At 48.2% G+C, this 23,196-nt stretch overlaps 1 protein-coding gene across 1 annotated transcript; it reads right to left on the reverse strand.

The window, feature by feature from the left end:
• Positions 1-22,847, reverse strand: slc4a1b (solute carrier family 4 member 1b (Diego blood group); the record flags this gene model as incomplete). The annotated part of the gene is made up of 16 exons (XM_080541656.1): positions 1-81; positions 784-957; positions 2,042-2,211; positions 2,583-2,824; positions 7,349-7,515; positions 8,021-8,110; positions 8,769-9,011; positions 9,611-9,805; positions 11,345-11,493; positions 12,139-12,348; positions 13,111-13,345; positions 20,170-20,351; positions 20,728-20,770; positions 21,276-21,348; positions 21,752-21,887; positions 22,685-22,847. 16 exons carry the CDS (start codon positions 22,845-22,847, stop codon positions 1-3), a joined length of 2,553 nt encoding a protein of 850 aa, XP_080397782.1.
• Between the last annotated feature and the right edge of the window lie 349 nt (positions 22,848-23,196).

Genomic DNA, 23,196 nt, shown 5'->3' on the forward strand with positions numbered 1-23,196 from the left:
TTACAGCGGCATCTGAGACTCGTTGTACACGTCCTGGCCAGGCTCCTCCTCGAACGTCACCTTGGCGTCATCGGCATCCAGCTGAAACACACCACAACAAAACAGCCCAGAGTTACAACCTGGGGGGTGCAGACATACGGGCCAACCTGAGGAGGGGCAGACATACGGGCCAACCTGGGGGGTGCAGACATACGGGCCAACCTGAGGAGGGGCAGACATACGGGCCAACCTGGGGGGTGCAGACATACGGGCCAACCTGGGGAGTGCAGACATACGGGCCAACCTGGGGAGGTGCGTCAGACATACGGGCCAACCTGGGGAGGTGCGTCAGACATACGGGCCAACCTGGGGAGGTGTGTCAGACATACAGGCCAACCTGGGGAGTGCAGACATACGGGCCAACCACTGGATGTTGTGTTTGTATGTATGTGTACATAGAAGTACAGGATATGCACCAAGCAACCTACGCCGGTAGAACATTAAAAACTAAACTGGTTTATGACACGGAGCAGAGTACGCTGTGTCTGTGCTGCACAGTGTGTTACCCTGGTTACCCTGGTTACCCTGGTGTGTGTTACCCTGGTGTGTGTTACCCTGGTTACCCCGGTGTGTGTTTCCCTGGTTACCCTGGTGTGTGTTACCCCGGTTACCCTGGTGTGTGTTACCATGGTTACCCTGGTTACCCTGGTGTGTGTTACCCTGGTTACCTTGGTGTGTGTTACCGTGGTTACCTTGGTGTGTGTTACCCTGGTTACCCTGGTGTGTGTTGCCATGGTTACGTACACATTTCATCTCCATCTCAGTGAAGAGGCGTCCGGTCATGAACATGCGCAGCGGGATGGTGAGGATGAGGACGAAGGGCAGCGCCAGGGAGGCGGGGCTGGACTTGATGATCCACAGGACCACCAGACACACCAGCTGGATCACCGTGAACACGTGCATCCTGCTGGTACTCACCTGGGGGGAGGGAGGGATTCAAAAAAAGACACCACATACAGTATAAAAACATACAATATACAACAAACAAGCAACAGAAACAGAGACTTCTACTGCCCCCCTTGTTTCTCTGTTTCTCCATGTTATATATATATATATATATTTGTATTTTTAAAAAAGTGTTTCCCTTCTATCACGGAGACTGCCAATGGCCCCTGGCCTGAGCTAGATTACTCTTCCTGCTACGACTGGTGGATTGATGATTCACTTACTTAATCAAATGTATCGATTGTCAGTCGCTTTGGAATAAGGCGTCTGCTAAATGCCAAACATGTAAATGTATGTGACAGTTGATCATGTGACAGTTGATCATGTGACAGTTGGTCATGTGACAGTTGATCATGTGACGGTTGATCATGTGACGGTTGATCATGTGACGGTTGATCATGTGACAGTTGATCATGTGACAGTTGATGATGTGACAGTTGATCATGTGACAGTTGATGATGTGACAGTTGATCATGTGACAGTTGGTCATGTGACAGTTGATCATGTGACGGTTGATCATGTGACGGTTGATCATGTGACGGTTGATCATGTGACGGTTGATCATGTGACAGTTGATCATGTGACGGTTGATGATGTGACAGTTGATCATGTGACAGTTGGTCATGTGACGGTTGATCATGTGACGGTTGATCATGTGACGGTTGATCATGTGACGGTTGATCATGTGACGGTTGATCATGTGACGGTTGGTCATGTGACGGTTGATCATGTGACGGTTGATGATGTGACAGTTGATCATGTGACAGTTGGTCATGTGACGGTTGATCATGTGACGGTTGATCATGTGACGGTTGATCATGTGACGGTTGATCATGTGACGGTTGATCATGTGACGGTTGATCATGTGACAGTTGGTCATGTGACAGTTGGTCATGTGACAGTTGATCATGTGACAGTTGATCATGTGACAGTTGATCATGTGACAGTTGGTCATGTGACAGTTGATCATGTGACAGTTGGTCATGTGACAGTTGATCATGTGCCAGTTGATGATGTGACAGTTGGTCATGTGACAGTTGGTCATGTGACGGTTTACCCTGGTGGCGTAGGGCTCGTTGGGGTGGTACTTCTTGGGGACCAGCAGCAGCAGGATGCGGTCCCACAGCTGCACCCCGTTCAGAGACGTGATCCCCATGTAGAGGAAGATCCCAAACAGGGCCGCCATGGGGATCATCTTCAGCAGCGGCTCCATGAGGATGGACAGGCCTGGGGGAGACAAAGGTGCATTCGTAAATACGCTCTGGAAATCTGCTCGTTTACATTTACATTTTTGGCATTTAGCAGACGCCTTATTCCAAAGCGACTTACAAACAATACATTTGATTAAGTAAGTGAATCATCAATCCACCAGTCGTAGCAGGAAGAGTAATCTAGCTCAGGCCCGGGGCCATTGGCAGTCTCAGTGATAGAAGGAACCCCCCCCCCCAATTAAAAAAAATAATATATAATATATATATAATTTGATTATATATATATATAGACACTGGAGAAACAGAGAAACAGTACAAGGGGGGCAGTAGAAGTCTTAGGGGACACAGTAAAGATCATAGGTAACAGGGTCAAAGGTCACCACTCACCGACGAGCAGAGCCACCACGATCCCGCTGATCCGCTGTTCCAGAACCTTCTCTATCTCCGGCTTGGTCCCCTTGGTCATGACGGTCAGGGCGTTGGCGTGGGTTACGGACCGCACCGTGGCGGCGCTGAGCCAGGGCATGCCGAACAGCGCCGCGCAGCCGCCCATGCCCACCAGGATCAGCAGGTCAAAGTGGAACCCGGAGCCTTTCACCATCTTCCTCTCTGGCTTACTCACTATCAGCCTGACACACGGAGACGGAGAGGTTAGGTCACATAGAGGAGGTGACATAGAGGAGGTGACATAGAGGAGGTCACATAGAGGAGGTCACATAGAGGAGGTCACATAGAGGAGGTCACATAGAGGAGGTCACATAGAGGAGGTGACATAGAGGAGGTGACATAGAGGAGGTGACATAGAGGAGGTCACATAGAGGAGGTGACATAGAGGAGGTCACATAGAGGAGGTGACATAGAGGAGGTCACATAGAGGAGGTGACATAGAGGAGGTCACATAGAGGAGGTGACATAGAGGAGGTCACATAGAGGAGGTGACATAGAGGAGGTGACATAGAGGAGGTGACATAGAGGAGGTCACATAGAGGAGGTGACATAGAGGAGGTGACATAGAGGAGGTGACATAGAGGAGGTGACATAGAGGAGGTGACATAGAGGAGGTGACATAGAGGAGGTGACATAGAGGAGGTGACATAGAGGAGGTGACATAGAGGAGGTCACATAGAGGAGGTGACATAGAGGAGGTGACATAGAGGAGGTCACATAGAGGAGGTGACATAGAGGAGGTGACATAGAGGAGGTGACATAGAGGAGGTGACATAGAGGAGGTGACATAGAGGAGGTGACATAGAGGAGGTCACATAGAGGAGGTGACATAGAGGAGGTGACATAGAGGAGGTGACATAGAGGAGGTCACATAGAGGAGGTGACATAGAGGAGGTGACATAGAGGAGGTGACATAGAGGAGGTGACATAGAGGAGGTGACATAGAGGAGGTCACATAGAGGAGGTGACATAGAGGAGGTGACATAGAGGAGGTGACATAGAGGAGGTGACATAGAGGAGGTGACATAGAGGAGGTCACATAGAGGAGGTGACATAGAGGAGGTCACATAGAGGAGGTGACATAGAGGAGGTCACATAGAGGAGGTCACATAGAGGAGGTGACATAGAGGAGGTGACATAGAGGAGGTGACATAGAGGAGGTCACATAGAGGTCACATAGAGGAGGTCACATAGAGGAGGTCACATAGAGGAGGTGACATAGAGGAGGTCACATAGAGGAGGTGACATAGAGGAGGTGACATAGAGGAGGTGACATAGAGGAGGTCACATAGAGGAGGTGACATAGAGGAGGTGACATAGAGGAGGTGACATAGAGGAGGTCACATAGAGGAGGTGACATAGAGGAGGTCACATAGAGGAGGTCACATAGAGGAGGTCACATAGAGGAGGTCACATAGAGGTCACATAGAGGAGGTCACATAGAGGAGGTGACATAGAGGAGGTGACATAGAGGAGGTGACATAGAGAAGGTGACATAGAGGAGGTGACATAGAGGAGGTGACATAGAGGAGGTCACATAGAGGAGGTGACATAGAGGAGGTGACATAGAGGAGGTGACATAGAGGAGGTCACATAGAGGAGGTCACATAGAGGAGGTCACATAGAGGAGGTCACATAGAGGAGGTGACATAGAGGAGGTCACATAGAGGAGGTGACATAGAGGAGGTGACATAGAGGAGGTCACATAGAGGAGGTGACATAGAGGAGGTGACATAGAGGAGGTGACATAGAGGAGGTCACATAGAGGAGGTGACATAGAGGAGGTGACATAGAGGAGGTCACATAGAGGAGGTGACATAGAGGAGGTGACATAGAGGAGGTCACATAGAGGAGGTGACATAGAGGAGGTGACATAGAGGAGGTGACATAGAGGAGGTGACATAGAGGAGGTGACATAGAGGAGGTGACATAGAGGAGGTGACATAGAGGAGGTGACATAGAGGAGGTGACATAGAGGAGGTCACATAGAGGAGGTGACATAGAGGAGGTCACATAGAGGAGGTGACATAGAGGAGGTCACATAGAGGAGGTGACATAGAGGAGGTGACATAGAGGAGGTGACATAGAGGAGGTGACATAGAGGAGGTGACATAGAGGAGGTCACATAGAGGAGGTGACATAGAGGAGGTGACATAGAGGAGGTGACATAGAGGAGGTGACATAGAGGAGGTGACATAGAGGAGGTGACATAGAGGAGGTGACATAGAGGAGGTGACATAGAGGAGGTCACATAGAGGAGGTGACATAGAGGAGGTGACATAGAGGAGGTGACATAGAGGAGGTGACATAGAGGAGGTGACATAGAGGAGGTCACATAGAGGAGGTCACATAGAGGAGGTGACATAGAGGAGGTGACATAGAGGAGGTGACATAGAGGAGGTGACATAGAGGAGGTGACATAGAGGAGGTGACATAGAGGAGGTCACATAGAGGAGGTGACATAGAGGAGGTGACATAGAGGAGGTCACATAGAGGAGGTCACATAGAGGAGGTGACATAGAGGAGGTCACATAGAGGAGGTGACATAGAGGAGGTCACATAGAGGAGGTCACATAGAGGAGGTCACATAGAGGAGGTGACATAGAGGAGGTGACATAGAGGAGGTCACATAGAGGAGGTGACATAGAGGAGGTCACATAGAGGAGGTTACATAGAGGAGGTGACATAGAGGAGGTCACATAGAGGAGGTGACATAGAGGAGGTGACATAGAGGAGGTCACATAGAGGAGGTGACATAGAGGAGGTGACATAGAGGAGGTCACATAGAGGAGGTCACATAGAGGAGGTGACATAGAGGAGGTGACATAGAGGAGGTGACATAGAGGAGGTGACATAGAGGAGGTGACATAGAGGAGGTCACATAGAGGTCACATAGAGGAGGTGACATAGAGGAGGTCACATAGAGGAGGTGACATAGAGGAGGTGACATAGAGGAGGTGACATAGAGGAGGTGACATAGAGGAGGTGACATAGAGGAGGTGACATAGAGGAGGTGACATAGAGGAGGTGACATAGAGGAGGTGACATAGAGGAGGTCACATAGAGGAGGTGACATAGAGGAGGTGACATAGAGGAGGTGACATAGAGGAGGTCACATAGAGGAGGTGACATAGAGGAGGTGACATAGAGGAGGTCACATAGAGGAGGTCACATAGAGGAGGTCACATAGAGGAGGTCACATAGAGGAGGTGACATAGAGGAGGTGACATAGAGGAGGTGACATAGAGGAGGTGACATAGAGGAGGTCACATAGAGGAGGTCACATAGAGGAGGTCACATAGAGGAGGTGACATAGAGGAGGTGACATAGAGGAGGTCACATAGAGGAGGTCACATAGAGGAGGTGACATAGAGGAGGTGACATAGAGGAGGTGACATAGAGGAGGTGACATAGAGGAGGTGACATAGAGGAGGTGACATAGAGGAGGTCACATAGAGGAGGTGACATAGAGGAGGTCACATAGAGGAGGTGACATAGAGGAGGTGACATAGAGGAGGTCACATAGAGGAGGTGACATAGAGGAGGTGACATAGAGGAGGTGACATAGAGGAGGTGACATAGAGGAGGTGACATAGAGGAGGTCACATAGAGGAGGTGACATAGAGGAGGTGACATAGAGGAGGTGACATAGAGGAGGTCACATAGAGGAGGTGACATAGAGGAGGTGACATAGAGGAGGTCACATAGAGGAGGTGACATAGAGGAGGTGACATAGGGATTCATAGGATTCATGGGATTCATGAGTGAGTTAGGTAAAAGGCAATGGTAGGTAAACATGAATCAACAGCAGTGCTCTGGACAGCATTGCTGCCCTCTGGTGGGCCACAAGGGTACTGCAAGTGGGCCGTCAAATCATGGGCAACAAAAATGTTTTATTGAACATAAAAAAAAAAAAAAATATTCATGGTACTGTATTTTTTAACCCTAAACTTTCCAAAATGCATCATCAGTGTGATACCGATAGACAGGAACTTATGGAGAATAATGATGAGACACCCCCAAAAAATTGGACGGGTGCATAAAATGCCTGGGTGGGCTGTGGATACTTTTGAGATTTTTAAGTGGGCCTTGAGTCCAAAAAGGTTGGGAACCGCGGCTGTATTATAGAACATAACAAGGCTGCTGTACATTAGGTGCCACTTTCACACATTTCCGTCAGTTACTAATTCTTCAGTCATTCATTCAGTCATTCAGTCATTCATTCAGTCATTCATTCAGTCATTCAGTCATTCATTCATTCAGTCATTCATTCAGTCATTCATTCAGTCATTCATTCAGTCATTCATTCAGTCATTCATTCAGTCATTCAGTCATTCATTCATTCAGTCATTCATTCAGTCATTCATTCAGTCATTCATTCATTCATTCATTCAGTCATTCATTCATTCAGTCATTCATTCAGTCATTCATTCATTCATTCAGTCATTCATTCAGTCATTCATTCAGTCATTCATTCAGTCATTCATTCAGTCATTCATTCAGTCATTCATTCAGTCATTCATTCATTCAGTCATTCATTCAGTCATTCATTAATTCAGTCATTCTGTCATTCATTCAGTCATTCATTCATTCAGTCATTCATTCAGTCATTCATTCAGTCATTCATTCAGTCATTCATTCATTCAGTCATTCATTCAGTCATTCATTCAGTCATTCATGTCACAGCTGCCTCCCCCGTCACTCACGTGGTGATCTGAGACTCGAGGAAGATGAGGATGAAGACGAGGAAGCCGGGGACGACGCAGGCGAACATCAGCCAGACGGGGAAGGGCTTGTGCTCTCCGAAGGGGTTGATGAGCCAGCCTCGCGCCGCAGGGTTGGACACCGTCAGGCCCCGTGGCACCACCAGCTTCTACAGGGACGTTTCACAAACATGTGTGTTGTTGTTTAGACTGTCTGTGACACGTTCTGATGCTTTGGTCCTCATGTCGGCATCTGATGTAATGATCAGACTTTTCTTTTGAAAAGTGTGAATACGTTTCCGCGTTGTTGAAAATCAATGACACATCGCTAGTCAGCTAACCCAGCTTGTTTTGTGAGCCTGCTGACAATGTAATGTAGTGTTGTAGTTAACTAGGTAACAATGTAAAGTAGTGTTGTAGTTAACTAGGTAGCAGTGGGGGGATTACTCACACAATCCATTGCGTTGTTGCAGTGTTTTGGCTCGACTAGCGAGTTTGTGTCGTGATTCTCAACAACGTTGTAACGTAGTTCCGTGTTTCAAAAGAAAAGTCTGAACATTTTGATTGGTTGCCGACATGCGGACCAAACGATCAGACTGTGTCACATTTGGTCTTGTTTAAAATCGAGTGTTGTTGAACAGAAGGAGCCTGTTGGTGTTAGAGACGCAGACTGACCTGGGTGTAGGCGTCCTCTATGTTGATGTCTATCAGCACCATGAGGAAGATGGCGATGGGGACGCCAAAGTCTCCCATCAAGCGCCTGATCTGAGAGGTGAAGATTTTCAATACTTACTTTTTAAATTTAGACATGGCAATTTAAATTATTATTTCATACCCATTGACATCATTGCACTCCTACTCCAGTGAGGATTCTGGCCTGAATAATAATCCAAGCACATTGATTTTACATTTCTATCTTTTTAAATGCTGCTTTCTGATATATATATATATATATATATATATATATATATATATATATATATATATATATATATATATATATAAGAAAGAAACTGAAACATGTATAAATGTTCATATGTATATATATATACACGTATATGTAAGATACTGAAGCATGTCTAAATGTTCATGTATATATATATATATATATATATATATATATACATGTATATATGTAAGAAACTGAAACATGTATAAATGTTCATCTTCATTGTCTATAGTGCACAGCGGCCCTCTCATATCTAAATGTTCATCCTCAGTGTCTATAGTGCAAAGCGGCCCTCTCATGTATAAATGTAATAAACTGAAGCATGTATAAATGTAATAAACTGAAGCATGTATAAATGTAATAAACTGAAACATGTATAATGTTCATCCTCAGTGTCTATAGTGCACAGCGGCCCTCTCATGTCTAAATGTTCATCCTCAGTGTCTATAGTGCACAGCGGCCCTCTCCTCTCACCTTGCCAGGCAGGAAGGTTCCGTTCTTAAACTGGCGCAGGAAGAAGGCGATGAAGAAGCACCCCAGCATCAGACACATGGAGAGCAGGGCGGTGTTGGGGTAGGACCTGGCGTGGATCACCCTGAGGGTGGTGGAGTTGCCTGAGCTGTTGTCGTAGACGTGGTCGTAGCTCACGTGGAAAGGGTTGTCCACCGTGTCGTTCAGATGCTCGTAGTTGAGGATCAGCGGGTGGGCCTTGAAGATCTAGAGCCCAGAGACCAGATCAGGAACATGTCATCAGGGGGAGATGGATTTGATTTGGATTGTACAAAACCATTCCCTTTTGTTTGATATTGAGGACTGCCAAACATCATCTTATGGTCTTATGAATGAATGAATGAATGAATTAATTAATTAATTAATCGTTTCATGACCACACGACCAAAGTCGGTGGAATTTGTTGTCGGTACAGATGGAAAAAACTCAAACACATCAAACATACACACTATCATGGGGTAGTGGTGGTCTAGTGGATAGTGAGTTGGACTTGGGATCGGAAGGTTGTGAGTTCAAATCCCGCCTGAAGCCACACCACTACTAGTGTGCCCTTGGGTAAGGCACTTAGCCCTCAGTTACTCCAGGGGGAATGTCCCTGTAATTCGTAATTGTAAGTCGCTTTGGATAAAAGTGTCTGCTAAATGGCAAAATTAATTAAAATTAATTAATTAATTAATTAACTATCACAATGGACTATGTACACACATAACTACAAGACAAATGCAGGGTATCTTTAGTATGATTGAGGGGGAAATGTAATGTAATGTAATGTAGTGTGATGTGATGTAGTGTGATGTGATGTGTACCCTGCCCAGCTTGGCGAAGGTCTCGTAGATGAAGATGAGGGAGATGAGGATGGAGAAGATCTCCTGGGTGAACCGGGAGATGTAGCGGACCAGGAAGCTGCCCTCGAAGGCCACGATCACCACCACGATGACCACCAGCCACGCGCCCACCCACACCCGCCCCACGATGTACTCGATGCCCTGGGACTGGCAGAACTGGAGGGGGAGGAGGTAGGAGGGAGGTACTCAGAATGGTTAGGTTAGATTAGATTAGATTAGATTAGATTAGATTAGATTAGATAAAATTAGATTAGATTAGATTAGATTTATTGTCCCCAGGGGGAAATTCATTTTCACACCACTGTACAGTATACATATATACATACAACACCGTATAACACAGACAACAACAACAGACAGTACTACACATGACAGATACACAAGTACACACACTCAGCGCGGTCTGTTATTTAAGGCAACAATGGCTGCGGGGATCAGGCTTTTGCCAAAGCGAGCCCTTTTGCACCTTAGTGTTCTGTTACTGATGGTCAATGGCATTATCATGCATTATACATATCTTATTCACAAATACATCTATTTCATAATAAGCCTTCTAACAGTGCTTTAATGTGTAGAATATCAATATGAAACACAACCCCGGTCTATGTTACATTTTTGACATTTAGCAGATGCTTTTATCCAAAGCGACTTACAACAAAGTACATTTGTCTAAAGTAAATGAATCATCTATAAATCATCAAGTCATCACAAGAAACAGTCTATGCTAGGAGCAGGTGGCCTGGGCAGTCACAATGCTGAAGAAGGAAGGTTAGAATAGAGACACTACGAGAGGGGCGGTGGGGGGGTGAAGAGGTCTACAAAACAGTCATGAATCGAATTGGCGATGTTCTCCACAGCGCTATCGATACAGTATCACGTTGTATGGACATGACAGATCATGATGACATGACATGACATGACAGGCTGAATTCTCATTTTATGCACCCAGATTGTGTCTCACTGCCAGTTTACATTAGAGATGCAACCTCAGCACATATGTGACGCGATCTGGTGGAATGACCAAAGAGCAAAGTAATTTTTCTGTTTTTTACATATGCTTAAACTACAGATTGTAAGCTTTCAAATGATGCATCATACATTGAAATTGGAAACAAATTGAAGACGACATGAGTATTTGAAAGTTGCTACACCTGAAATCACTAAGCAGAGAAAATCCCCTTCAAAGATGTTGTTTTTTTCTCACCTTCACAGCCAGGTAATGGGCGGTAACAATATCTGGTTAACTCCACCCCCAACCACTCAGCTGTCAATATGTCAGTGTTACTCACTGGGTCAGACAGCTACAGTATAGCTAACGAGTGGGTAGTTCAAAACCTTAACTTGTGTCTGGTGACAAAAAAACGAAATCAGATTTTTATTTTTCAAAAATGCAAATTTGAAGCCTTTGCCCTTTGACTAAAAACCCATCTTTTTAATATTGCCTTTAAATTACTAAATGATTAAATGATGATTATATAATGATTAAAGCACTTTGAGCTGCAACGTTTGCAGGAAAAGCGCTATACAAATAAAGTTATTATTATTATTATGAAACACGAGGAGGGTACATCAGTGATAGTAGTATATAGCTCTACAGAGGAGAGGAACATCAGGGATAGTAGTATATAGCTCTACAGGTTAGAGGAACATCAGGGATAGTAGTATATATCGCTACAGAGGAGAGGCGTCACTCACGGCGTAGAAGGCCTCCTCGAACACCAGCAGCGGGCCGGAGAAGCCGATGACCAGGACGGGCTGGGCGGCGACGCAACAGAAGACGACCCCCAGAACGCTGGTGGAGACCAGCAGCTCTGACACGCCCATCATGTTGTCCACCTTGTCAGCTGGGGAGGAGGTGGGGCAGAGGCGGGGCAGAGGCGGGGCAGAGGCGGGGCAGAAAGGAGAGATGGAGGAGGCGGGGCAGAGAGGAGAGATGGAGGAGGCGGGGCAGAGGCGGAGCAGAAAGGAGAGATGGAGGAGGCGGGGCAGAGAGGAGAGATGGAGGAGGCGGGGCAGAGAGGAGAGATGGAGGAGGCGGGGCAGAGAGGAGAGATGGAGGAGGCGGGGCAGAGAGGAGAGATGGAGGAGGCGGGCAGAGAGGAGAGATGGAGGAGGCGGGGCAGAGAGGAGAGATGGAGGAGGCGGGGCAGAGAGGAGAGATGGAGGAGGCGGGGCAGAGAGGTGAGATGGAGGAGGCGGGGCAGAGAGGAGAGATGGGTGTTAGTCAGTTAGAACGGTAGCTTCGGTATGCAAATATAGACATAAAAACACAGACACACACCAAATGTAACACATACATACATAGTATAGTATCAACATCCTCACACGTAAACCTCTTACTAACCCTAACACTAACCCCTTTTACACACTATATACTCATATCTACACCCAAAAATATAAATACACACTATATACTCTTATATACACTATATACTCATATACACACTTTATACTCATATCGACACCCAAACATATAAACACTACACTACCCAGCAGCCCTCCGAAGGTGACGGCGGGCGAGAGGGCGGCGAAGTAGATGAAGATGATGGCGGCAAGGACCTGGGCGTCCAGCGCGTCCCTGAGGTCGCTCACGTAGTGGCGGTAGCGCCGCCTCACGTCCCGGATCATCCCGCCGAACGGCCGACCGGTCCGCACCAGAGGGTCCTCAGGCACCTGACCCGACCCGGACCTGAGGGAGGCTGGAGAAACGTCAAGAAAATAAATAAGAAACTCGTCCGGAAATACCGTATTCTGACTTTATAAAAAGACTGTATCTTCCACTTCCAGAATATTCTGAAAATGTTTTTTTTTCTATTATGTACATCCTTAAAAAGGAAAGTCTTTTCACAATGATGTGTGGAGAATATTTATTTATGCGTGTAGGTGTGTGTGTGTGTGTGTGTGTGTGTGTGTGTGTCTATGTGTGTGTGAGTGTGTGTGTGTGTGTGTGTGTGTGTGTGTGTGTGAGAGTGTGAGTGTGTGTGTGTGTTATACTTTATTTGAATGTTAACATTTTCTGATATTTTCTAGTATTCCGAACTATACACAATGTGTTTGTGACTTTGTGGACTAAGTGAGTGTCAGCGTGAGCGTGTGTGTGTTGCGTCAGTGCGTGAGTGTGTGTGTGTGTGAGTGTCAGCGTGAGCGTGTGTGTGTGTCTATGTGTGTGTGAGTGTGTGTGTGTGTCAGCGTGAGTGTGTGTATGTGTTTGTGACTTTGTGGACTTGTGTGAAGTGAGTGTCAGCGTAAGCGTGTGTGTGTGTGTGTGTGTGTGAGTGCGTGCGAGTGTGTGTGTGTTTGTTGCGTCAGGATGTGAGTGTGTGTGAGTGTGTGTGTGTCTGTGTCTATGTGAGTGTGTGTGTGTCTATGTATGTGTGTGTGTGTGTGTGTGTCTGTGTCAATGTGTGTGTCTGTGTCAATGTATGTGTCTATGTATGTGTGTGTGTTGGAGTCCAACCAACCGCGGCGGCTCTGTGGCTTGACGTCCAGGCGCAGCGTTGGGTCTGAGGGGCGGAGTCTGTCTGAGGGGCGGAGTCTGTCCTGCAGCAGCCTCTTCTGGAAGCCGATGATGGAGGCCAGCACGGCCTCGCTCTGGATCTCCGTGGGCGGGATCACGATGCTGCAGTCCATGAAGTCCGCCACCGCGTCCGTCAGCTCCCGCTCGCTCTGGGCCTGGAACGCCGCCTGGTTAAACACCTGGAGGAAACAGAGGAGGACGTATGAGTGTGTGTTAGGGGCGGCTGTGGTTCAGGAGGTAGAGGCTGTGTCTCAGGAGCTAGAGGCTGTGTCTCAGGAGGTAGAGGTTGTGTCTCAGGAGGTAGAGGTTGTGTCTCAGGAGGTAGAGGCTGTGTCTCAGGAGGTAGAGGCTGTGTCTCAGGAGGTAGAGGTTGTGTCTCAGGAGGTAGAGGCTGTGTCTCAGGAGGTAGAAGCTGTGTCTCAGGAGGTAGAGGCTGTGTCTCAGGAGCTAGAGGCTGTGTCTCAGGAGGTAGAGGCTGTGTCTCAGGAGGTAGAAGCTGTGTCTCAGGAGGTAGAGGCTGTGTCTCAGGAGCTAGAGGCTGTGTCTCAGGAGGTAGAGGCTGTGGCTCAGGAGTTAGAGGCTGTGTCTCAGGAGGTAGAGGCTGTGTCTCAGGAAGTAGAGGCTGTGTCTCAGGAGGTAGAGGCTGTGTCTCAGGAGGTAGAGGCTGTGTCTCAGGAGGTAGAGGCTGTGTCTCAGGAGGTAGAGCTGGCATCTAATGATCGCAAGGTCGGCAGATTGGCGGTTCGAGTCGACCCCCGGCTGGCCACATGTCGAAGTGTCCTTGGGCAAGACACTGAACCCCAAATTGCTCCCAGTGAGCGGGCCGGCCGGCGCCTTGCATGGTAGCTTGCCGCCATTGGTGTGTGATTGTGTGAATGAGAGGCCGTTGTAAAGCGATTTGGAATAAGGCGCTATATAAGTCAGTCTATATAAGTCAGTCCATTTACTATATTTTATATTTTTTTATATTTTATTAAGGATCCCCATTAGCTAGTGCCGTAGCAACTAGCTAGTCTTCCTGGGGTCCACACATAAAACACATAAATAACAATCATCAACAACAATCAGTCTGTACTACAAAAAATATACATAATTCAGCATTGTGCAATGAATATAACTACCAAACTAAGTGATAGATGAAAAAGAAAATACAAAAGTGTAAGGTATAAAAAGAACCGACATAACAGGGCCAACAAAAACATGATCAAAACAAAATACATAAATATACAAATACATCTAACCTCCTTTTAGAAAATAAGATTTAAGTTTGGTTTTAAAACACAATTTACTGTGGGTGGTGCGAAGGTTCCTAGGCAGGTTGTTCCAGAAAGCTATTGACCTATAAATAAATGACCGTTTTAATGCATTTGTTCTAGGCCGAGGAAGTACCAGCTGACCATTTCTGGCACCTCTTGTGTTGTGGTCCTGTATACTTTTTCTGTGGACTAGCTGTTTACACAAAAAAGATGGATTTTTACTCAACTCAACAGTCTTCAACAGCACGAGTGAGTTCAAAGATAGCCTGTTCTCCACTGTAAGCTGTTTGTGTATGGTATGATGCAGCAATGATGACAGACACGTGTATCAAGTTCAGCCATGTAATATCAAAGTGAAGGGAACAAGCACCTACACACGGGTCATGCAGAAACAACCAAACAAGTCGATAGCCGATGGCATCGATCTAAGTAGACCCGTAACATCCTCCTTTTCCAAGTGAACACAAACACCTTAGAACTTAGTGCAAAATAACAAAAGTAATCTAGTGCAAAAATAACAAAAGTTTGTTCTTATATAAAATGTAACAACAGTCTCTGTTAACTTCTGTATTCTCTGTGTCTTTCCTTTTTCATTCCATTTTTATTTTATGGCAACAGCCCTATATAGTTTAGGTTACAAATTGAGTCTCACAGGTGGTTTAGACAGCCGTCCAGACCTAGTGTATGCGCGTCCCTCAAATGGTGCTGTGCCAATTGGACTAGGTGAGGTCCTAGGTGTGAACCTGACCGGGCTCGGCTCGGCCACAGTTGGGGGAGCCTCTGCAGCAGTACTCTCTGGCACAGGGTCATTCTCTTCGTAGGTCGGAGTAGCAGTCGGCTCGGCTACTCTGAGGTCCACCCTGTTGCGTCGATAGAGGGAGCCGTCGACATCCACCAGGTACGATCTCGGTGCAACCCTGCGGAGGCAGGTCCCAGCCCTCCAGATGCCAGTGTTGTCAGTAGGCAGGGGCTTCATTCGGACGGTTTCCCCGACTGCCAGCTCCGGCAGGTCCCGGGCGGACCGGTCATAGAAAGACTTGGCAAGCTGCCTCCTGTGGCGCAGCTTTTCAGTGACTCCTACCACAACGACTGGTTCCAGCAGCTTGTTTGTCACTGGAATAGAGGTCTTCAGCCGACGAGACATGAGACGTTGTGCCGGGCTGCTGTTCATGCTTTCGGTGGGAGTATTTCTCCAGTGTAGTATGGCCTTCCAGGGGTCGTCACTGTCACGCATAGCCTTGCGCAGCAGATTCTTTGCAATCTTGACGGCCGACTCTGCCTTGCCGTTTGCTTTCGGGTGCCTTGGAGAGGAGGTCACATGCTCAAACTCCCATTCAGAGGCAAAACGTGAGAACTGAGAGGTAAATTGTGGGCCATTGTCTGTGATGACCCTCTCTGGCTGGCCATGCCGAGCGAACTGTGCCTTACATCGCTTGATGACTGTCTCTGCAGATAAGTCAGGGAGGAGCTCAACTTCCCAAAAGTCAGAATAGTGGTCGACTATAATAAGATAGTCCTTCTGCCTATGACTGAACAGGTCCATGCTCAGAATTTGCCACGGCCTGGTGGGCAGTTCATGTGAGAGCATGGTCTCCTTTTGCTGTTTGTGAGCATACTCATTGCAGGTTGAGCAGGTGCCCACAAAATCCTTTATCTCTGCCTGCATGTTCGGCCAGTACAATGTCTCTCGAGCATGTCGGTAGCATGCGTCTCCTCCTGTGTGACTTGAATGAATGCGCGTAAGCATCTCTGGGCGTAGTGATTTTGGGATGATGACTTTCTGCCCCCGGAATAGAACACCGTTCTGTACACTGACTTCATCTCTGTAAGGCCAGTATTCTCTGGTAATGAGAGGTGCTTCTTCTCTCACATCTGGCCAGCCTATGAGAACTGTGGACTTAAGTGCCTGCAGGCATTCATCTCGATCAGTGTGCAGCCTGATTTGTTCGAGACGCTGGTCACTTACATTCAAGTAGTCTGCCTGGTTCACATGCTGTATCTCCTCTTGCTCTTGTTGCAGGGAGCAGATAGCGTGCCGCTGGTAGGTTGTTCCTCTGCCGGTGCATCCTGCTGTAGCTCTGCTGAGCGTGTCGCTGATGAACATTTCAGGCCCTGGTTTGTAGATGACCGTCAGACTGTAGTTCTGTAAGGTCATGAGCATGCTCTGAAGCCTCTTGGGAGCGTTGAGGAGAGGTTTGCTGAAAATGGAGATTAGGGGCTTATGGTCTGTCTCCGCTGTGATCAGGTCGCGGCCATATAGATAGTAGTGAAACCTCTGACAGGCGAAGACGATGCTGAGACACTCTTTCTCAATCTGTGCGTAGTTCTTTTCTGTGGGGGTAAGAGCTCTCGAAGCGAACGCGATGGGCTGTCCTTCCTGCATGAGGCAGCATCCGAGACCATTCTGGCTGGCGTCGCTCTGGACTGTGATTGGCTTGGTCACATCATAGTAGCGCAGGACAGGCATGGTTGTAGCTAGAGACTTGAGTTCTTGAACTGCCGCCTCGTGTTTGGGTAGCCAATGCCAGGGGGTTTCCTTGTCCAGCAAGCGTCGCAACGGCTCACAGACACTTGATAAGTGTGGCATGAATTTGGCCAAGTAGTTGGCAAAGCCAATCAGACGCTGCACCCCTTTTGCGTCAGTTGGATTGGGCATTTCGATGATGGCCCTCACCTTCTCTGGGTCAGGCTTCAGCCCTGTGGATGAGAGGATGTGGCCGTGAAACTGGACCTCAGCTACTTTGAACTGCAGCTTCTTCAACCCTAGCCGCAGCTTGACCTCACGGCAGCGTTCCATCAGTGCCAAAAGCTTGACATCATGGTCACTCTCAGCCTCTTTGTCTGTGTCCCCACAACCCACAACCAGGATGTCGTCCGCAATGGGCTCGATGCCCTTGAGTCCAGCCAGGAGCTCGTGTTGTTTTCGCTGATACACCTCGGGTGCCACAGACACTCCGAATGGTAGCTTAAGCCAGCGTTTCCTCCCCCAGGGGGTCCAGAATGTGGTCATGAGGCTGCTCTCGTAGTCAAGTCTGCATTGTAGAAATGCATCTCGGGCATCCACTAAGGTGAATACTCTTGCCTTCGGTAGTTTGTACAGGACATCATCCAGAGTAGGCATGATGTAATGAGAGCGCTTTAGGGCCTTGTTCAGGAACTTAGGATCTATACATAGTCTGAGCTTGTCTGTTTTTTTTACAATAACCATGTTGCTGATCCAATCAGTTGGGTCTGTGACCGGCGCCATGTGGCCGTCAGCCTCGTACTTGTCCAGCTGGGCTTTGACTGCTGCTTTCATTGCAATGGGAACATTGCGAGGGGCACATTGAACTGTAGGAACCCTGGAATCTAGGTCAAAGTGGACCTCCCCGGGTAGAGATTCCACAGGTGAGTTGAATACATCACTGTATTTGTTAGTCAGCTGCTCCTTGGTTAGGGCTCCAGGCTGTGCATGTTCCACTTTGAGCACGTCCTCAGGGATTGTGAACTGCATGAGACCTAGGCGTTCACAGGTAGAGCCTGACAGGAGAGGATTTTGCCTAGACTTAACTATTTCAAATGAGAGCTTGTATGTTTGACCTCTTACTCTACATTCTGTCTCAAAGATGCCTATGGAGCTCAGTGTTTCCCCGGAGTACAGCTTTAGTCTAGCCTCACTTGGGCAGAGTGGTGCGTTGGGTGCCAGCCTTTTCTTGTCATGAAGGCTCATTACATTGCATGTCGCTCCAGAGTCCAACTGACATTGCTGTGGCTTGTTGTGAAAACGTAATGTTACAAACCATTTCTTCCCTTTGGCTTGCACTGCACCAATTGACTCATGCATGTATATGTCTTCCTCACTGTTTTGTTCTGAGCTCTCAGCTGTATTTTCCATGCAGTGTATCTTTCCCTCAGTGGGTCTTTTGCTTTTTTGACACACTTTAGCAAAGTGATTATTTACTCCACATGATTTGCATTGTTTACCGAATGCTGGGCAGTGATCTCTGCCCCTTGCATGCGAGTTGCCACAGTATTTACATGCATAGCCTGCGTCTACAGCTCTGGGTGAATTGCTCTGCCTCCATTGGTTTTGCCTGGATTGTTGTTGCCTAGATTGTTGCCTAGCAACGGCGAGCACCGCTTCTACGTGCGGAGGACTCGCTATCTCCATCGCTCTCATACGAATGTCTGTCTGCTCCGTTGCGCGGCACATGTCAATTGCTGTGATCAACGTCAGTTGCTTTTCTCTAAGCAATCTGCGCCTTATGCTCTCGTTACCAACACCCAGTACAATTTTGTCACGAATCATCTCATCTCTTAACTGTCCGTACTCACAGGTTGCTGCCCTTTCTCTCAGCCTGGTCACAAAACCGTCTATAGATTCTCCTTCCTCCTGTTTGCAGCTCCCGAAGACGTACCTTTCATATATTGTGTTCTTGGTAGGTTTGAAATACTTCTCCAACGCGCCAGTATGATCGCAGCATCCCCCTGATCCTCTTCGGAAAGATTTAAGTTGTGACGGTATATATGTCTGCATTCACTTCCCATCACGGTCCTCAGAGTTGCAGCCTGGATTTTCTTGTCCTTTTCAGTTATGCCAGTAACGATGACATAGTCCTCATATTCGGCCCGGAATATGTCCCAATTGACGCTCCAATCGCCCGTGAAGCTCATGGGTGAAGGGGGTGGAAAAGTAATGGCTGCCATGCTAGCTATCGTTGCTCGCTGACTTGTCTCGTCTTCTAAAGTCTCCGAATCACTTGATTCCGATCTAGACATAGGCTACTCTACCTGTACTCACTTCATATTAACTAATATTCCGCTAACGTGAGTTCAGCAGCTTCTGACACCATGTTTGTGTATGGTATGATGCAGCAATGATGACAGACACGTGTATCAAGTTCAGCCATGTAATATCAAAGTGAAGGGAACAAGCACCTACACACGGGTCATGCAGAAACAACCAAACAAGTCGATAGCCGATGGCATCGATCTAAGTAGACCCGTAACATAAGCCAGGAGAGATCAACATGCATGCTGTTCACATTAGTTCGGACTGAGCAACCCAGAACCAACCGCGCCGCCCTATTCTGGGCCACCTGGTGCCTCCTAATCTCACCTCTGGCAGCCGAAGACCAGACTGGAGAGCAATAATCAAGATGACACAATACTAAACTCTGCACAATCTGACGTAAAAGAGGACGATCTACAAGGGATGCACATTTCCTGGAAATGCCGATAGATCTACCCATCTTTGACACAGTGTTATTGATGTGCTTCTTCCAAGCTAGAGAACCATTTAGCGTCACCCCCAGGAGCTTAGCACTATCTGCTTGTTCAACGGTTGAGTTACATAAACCCAAGATGAGCTTTGGGTTGCAAGCCAGCCTGAGCCTTGACCCAAACACCATGCTTTTTGTCTTAGAGATATTTAGGACAAGTCTGTTACTAGAGACTGCTTATGGATGTCGAGCATGTTACGTACGTACATTGTGTTTGTGGTTGAGGAGTATGTCATGGAAAGCCTAAGACAAATTGAATGCATCCTGCAAGGTACAAGATGTTTTTTTTTTTTTTTTTTTCATTTGACAGAATCAAAAATCCAGTGGTGTCGTAATGTGTAACAAAACTGTGAGTTGAACGGATGGCTTGGACCCCAAACTGTACAAGTGTACCAAGTGTTCATGATTGACCAAGTGTTCAACGATTTTTCTTCACATATTACCCGGACTATTTGGGAAGCTTTGGGACTTTTGTTGCTGACTCACCTTGTCGGCCATGAGCGCTGCCATGGCGCGGCCCGTCTCGTGGTAGTCCAGGTCCGTCTTGCCGGGGCCGACCAGCACGAAGATGAAGCGCACGGGGACGGGCGCCTCCAGGGCCTCCAGAACCACCGCCTCCCGCAGACGCACGAACACCACCGTGGGCCGCTCCAGGAAGTCCAGAGCCCCTGAGGTCCACACACAGACATGGAATGGTAAATGGACTGCACTTATATAGCGCCTTTATCCAAAGCGTTTTACAATGGCCTCTCATTCACACATTCACACACACATTCACACACCAATGGCGGCAAGCTGCCATGCAAGGCGCCGGCCGGCCCGCTCACTGGGAGCAATTTGGGGTTCAGTGTCTTGCCCAAGGACACCTCGACATGTGGCCAGCCGGGGCTCGAACCGCCGATCTGCCCACCTTGCGATCAATAGACGGCGGCTCTACCTCCTGAGACACAGCCGCCCAATGAGCACACACACGCACGCATGCACACACACTTACACACACATACAGTGGATTGAGATGCTGTTAAGGCAGACTGAACCACTCACCTACGAGCACCATGGAGGCCTCCACACTGTCTGACGCGTCTCTCTGAGGAGTCATGAAACAGAGGTCAGTATGAGCACATACTGTATAACTCCCAAATGAACGGTTTGAAATGTGTCTTCATTATTGAATGAAGTCGGTATCTCTGATCTATCTGTGTAGCTGCTTTCTGTGGCTCCAAATGGACCTATCGCTAAGCCACGCCCCCTTTGAGGGACAACTTGGACAAACAAACAACGCTCGCTCAAATTCTTCACACTGACAGTGACTGACTGACCGGCCGTGACTGAATGACATTAAATGACTTACAATGGCGGGGAGTTCACATTTCTGATTTACCACAGCAAGTAATAGACGTAGTTTTTTTAAAGATGACAAGAATATTTACTCTAGAAGCTTTTCACCATCAGATATTAGCGAGTTGTTTGTCCGAGTTTTTTGCCTGTAGTGACTTTTGCTGTGATATGATTGGACAATTTCTATTTTGGGGCGTGGCTTAGCGACAGGTCTATTTAGGCTTATCCCATCACACGCTACTGTTGTTCCTCACCCTCTCTCTGACTGAGAAGGTCTGCATCTCCGCACCAGAGGTCAGGGCTTGGCTCTCCGGGGTGGTTGTTTGGCTGTGGGGGGGGGGGGGGGGGGGACACACCTGAGTAAAGCTCTTCACAGGTAAATGGTAAATGCACTTACATAGCGCCTTTATCCAAAGCGCTTCACAACGGCCTCTCATTCACCCATTCACACACACATTCACACACCAATGGCGGAAGCTACCATGCAAGGCGCCGGCCCGCTCACTGGGAGCAATTTGGGGTTCAGTGTCTTTCCCAAGGACACTTCGACATGTGGCCAGACGGGGCTCGAACCACCGATCTATCAACCTTGCGATCATTAGACGGCGGCTCTACCTCCTGAGACACAGCCGCCCCTGCCGCAGGTCCAGTCTAACCCAAATACCCACAGGACCCAACCGAGTAAGGTTGGGCTAGCTAGCTGATCCAGACGCGTGAGGGCGACCTGTACCTGCGGTTCTGGAGCAGAGCTCTGAGCACGCCGTCCCGGTCGCCGGGCCGGATCTCCTTCTTGTTGACCAGCTCGTCCACCATCTTCTCAGCGATGCTCGACAGACTGCACTCCGGCCGGTCCAACATCACCGCGCCTGAACACGATGACCACATGACCACATGACCACATGACCACATGACCACACGACCACGAGACCACGGCAGATGTTACAGGTGGAGGAGGGACAGGACAGGACAGGTTCAGGGAGCGAATGAGAATGAAAAGAAACGCAGTGAGAGAAAGAGAGAGAGAGTGGGAATTAATAGTGGAACAAGGAAGGGGGGAAGGAAGGAAGGAAGGAATATTGAGAGAGAGGTGATGTGGGAACGTAGAAAAGAGAGACTGGTTGATCTGATAGTAAACTGTGGTGAGCGGTTGTGAGGGGGGGCGGGGGGGGGGGGTCACAGTGGGACGAAACTGGTCCTGATGGACTAGAAGCAGAACCAGAACCATCTGACAACCCAGAAACGCAGCCTGTGTTCATGGTTCTGGTCTGTCTCCATGGTGGTCCTACCTGTGTTCATGGTGGTCCTACCTGTGTTCATGGTGGTCTGTCTCCATGGTCTCACCTGTGTTCATGGTGGTCTGTCTCTATGGTGGTCCTACCTGTGTTCATGGTGGTCTGTCTCTATGGTGGTCCTACCTGTGTTCATGGTGGTCTGTCTCTATGGTGGTCCTACCTGTGTTCATGGTGGTCTGTCTCTATGGTGGTCCTACCTGTGTTCATGGTGGTCTATGGTGGTCTCACCTCTGTTCATGGTGGTCTATGGTGGTCTCACCTCTGTTCATGGTGGTCTATGGTGGTCTCACCTCTGTTCATGGTGGTCTATGGTGGTCTCACCTGTGTTCATGGTTCTGGTTCTCACCTGTGTTCATGGTTCTGGTTCTCACCTGTGTTCATGGTGCGGCGCAGCTGGACGAGGCTCTTGAAGGTGAGGTAGGAGATGTGCGAGGGCCCCCAGCCCCCCGCCTCTGGGTCGTAGTTCTCCTCGTAGCCCGTCCATCGGCCCGTCTCCTGCCAGTAGCCCTGCTGGTTCTCGTTCTGGTCCGTCATCAGCTCGCTCAGCTCCACGTAGCACACCTGAAGAGGAGTCGGAACGGTCAGACCACGGGGTTGGTGTTCACGTTCAGGGCAGCTGGGATGTAAAAGATGGGAGGATCTGGTATTATTTAAATGGTAAATGGACTTGAAATTACTTATACAGCGCCTTATTCCAAAGCGCTTTACAACGGCCTCTCATTCACCCACTCACACCTGAAGAGGAGTCGGAACGGTCGGAATAATATTCGATTTTTTTCGGAATACTTTGAGTATTTGCTTGAGCGTGCCGGGTGTGTCAGGTGGGCAGGCGAGTTGGACTTGAGTTACAAGAGGGCACGAGGAGCTGTATTGCTAACTGGTA

This window comes from Nansenia antarctica (assembly GCF_963989245.1).
Source record: "Nansenia antarctica genome assembly, chromosome: 11".
Taxonomy (NCBI): Eukaryota; Metazoa; Chordata; class Actinopteri; order Argentiniformes; family Microstomatidae; genus Nansenia; species Nansenia antarctica.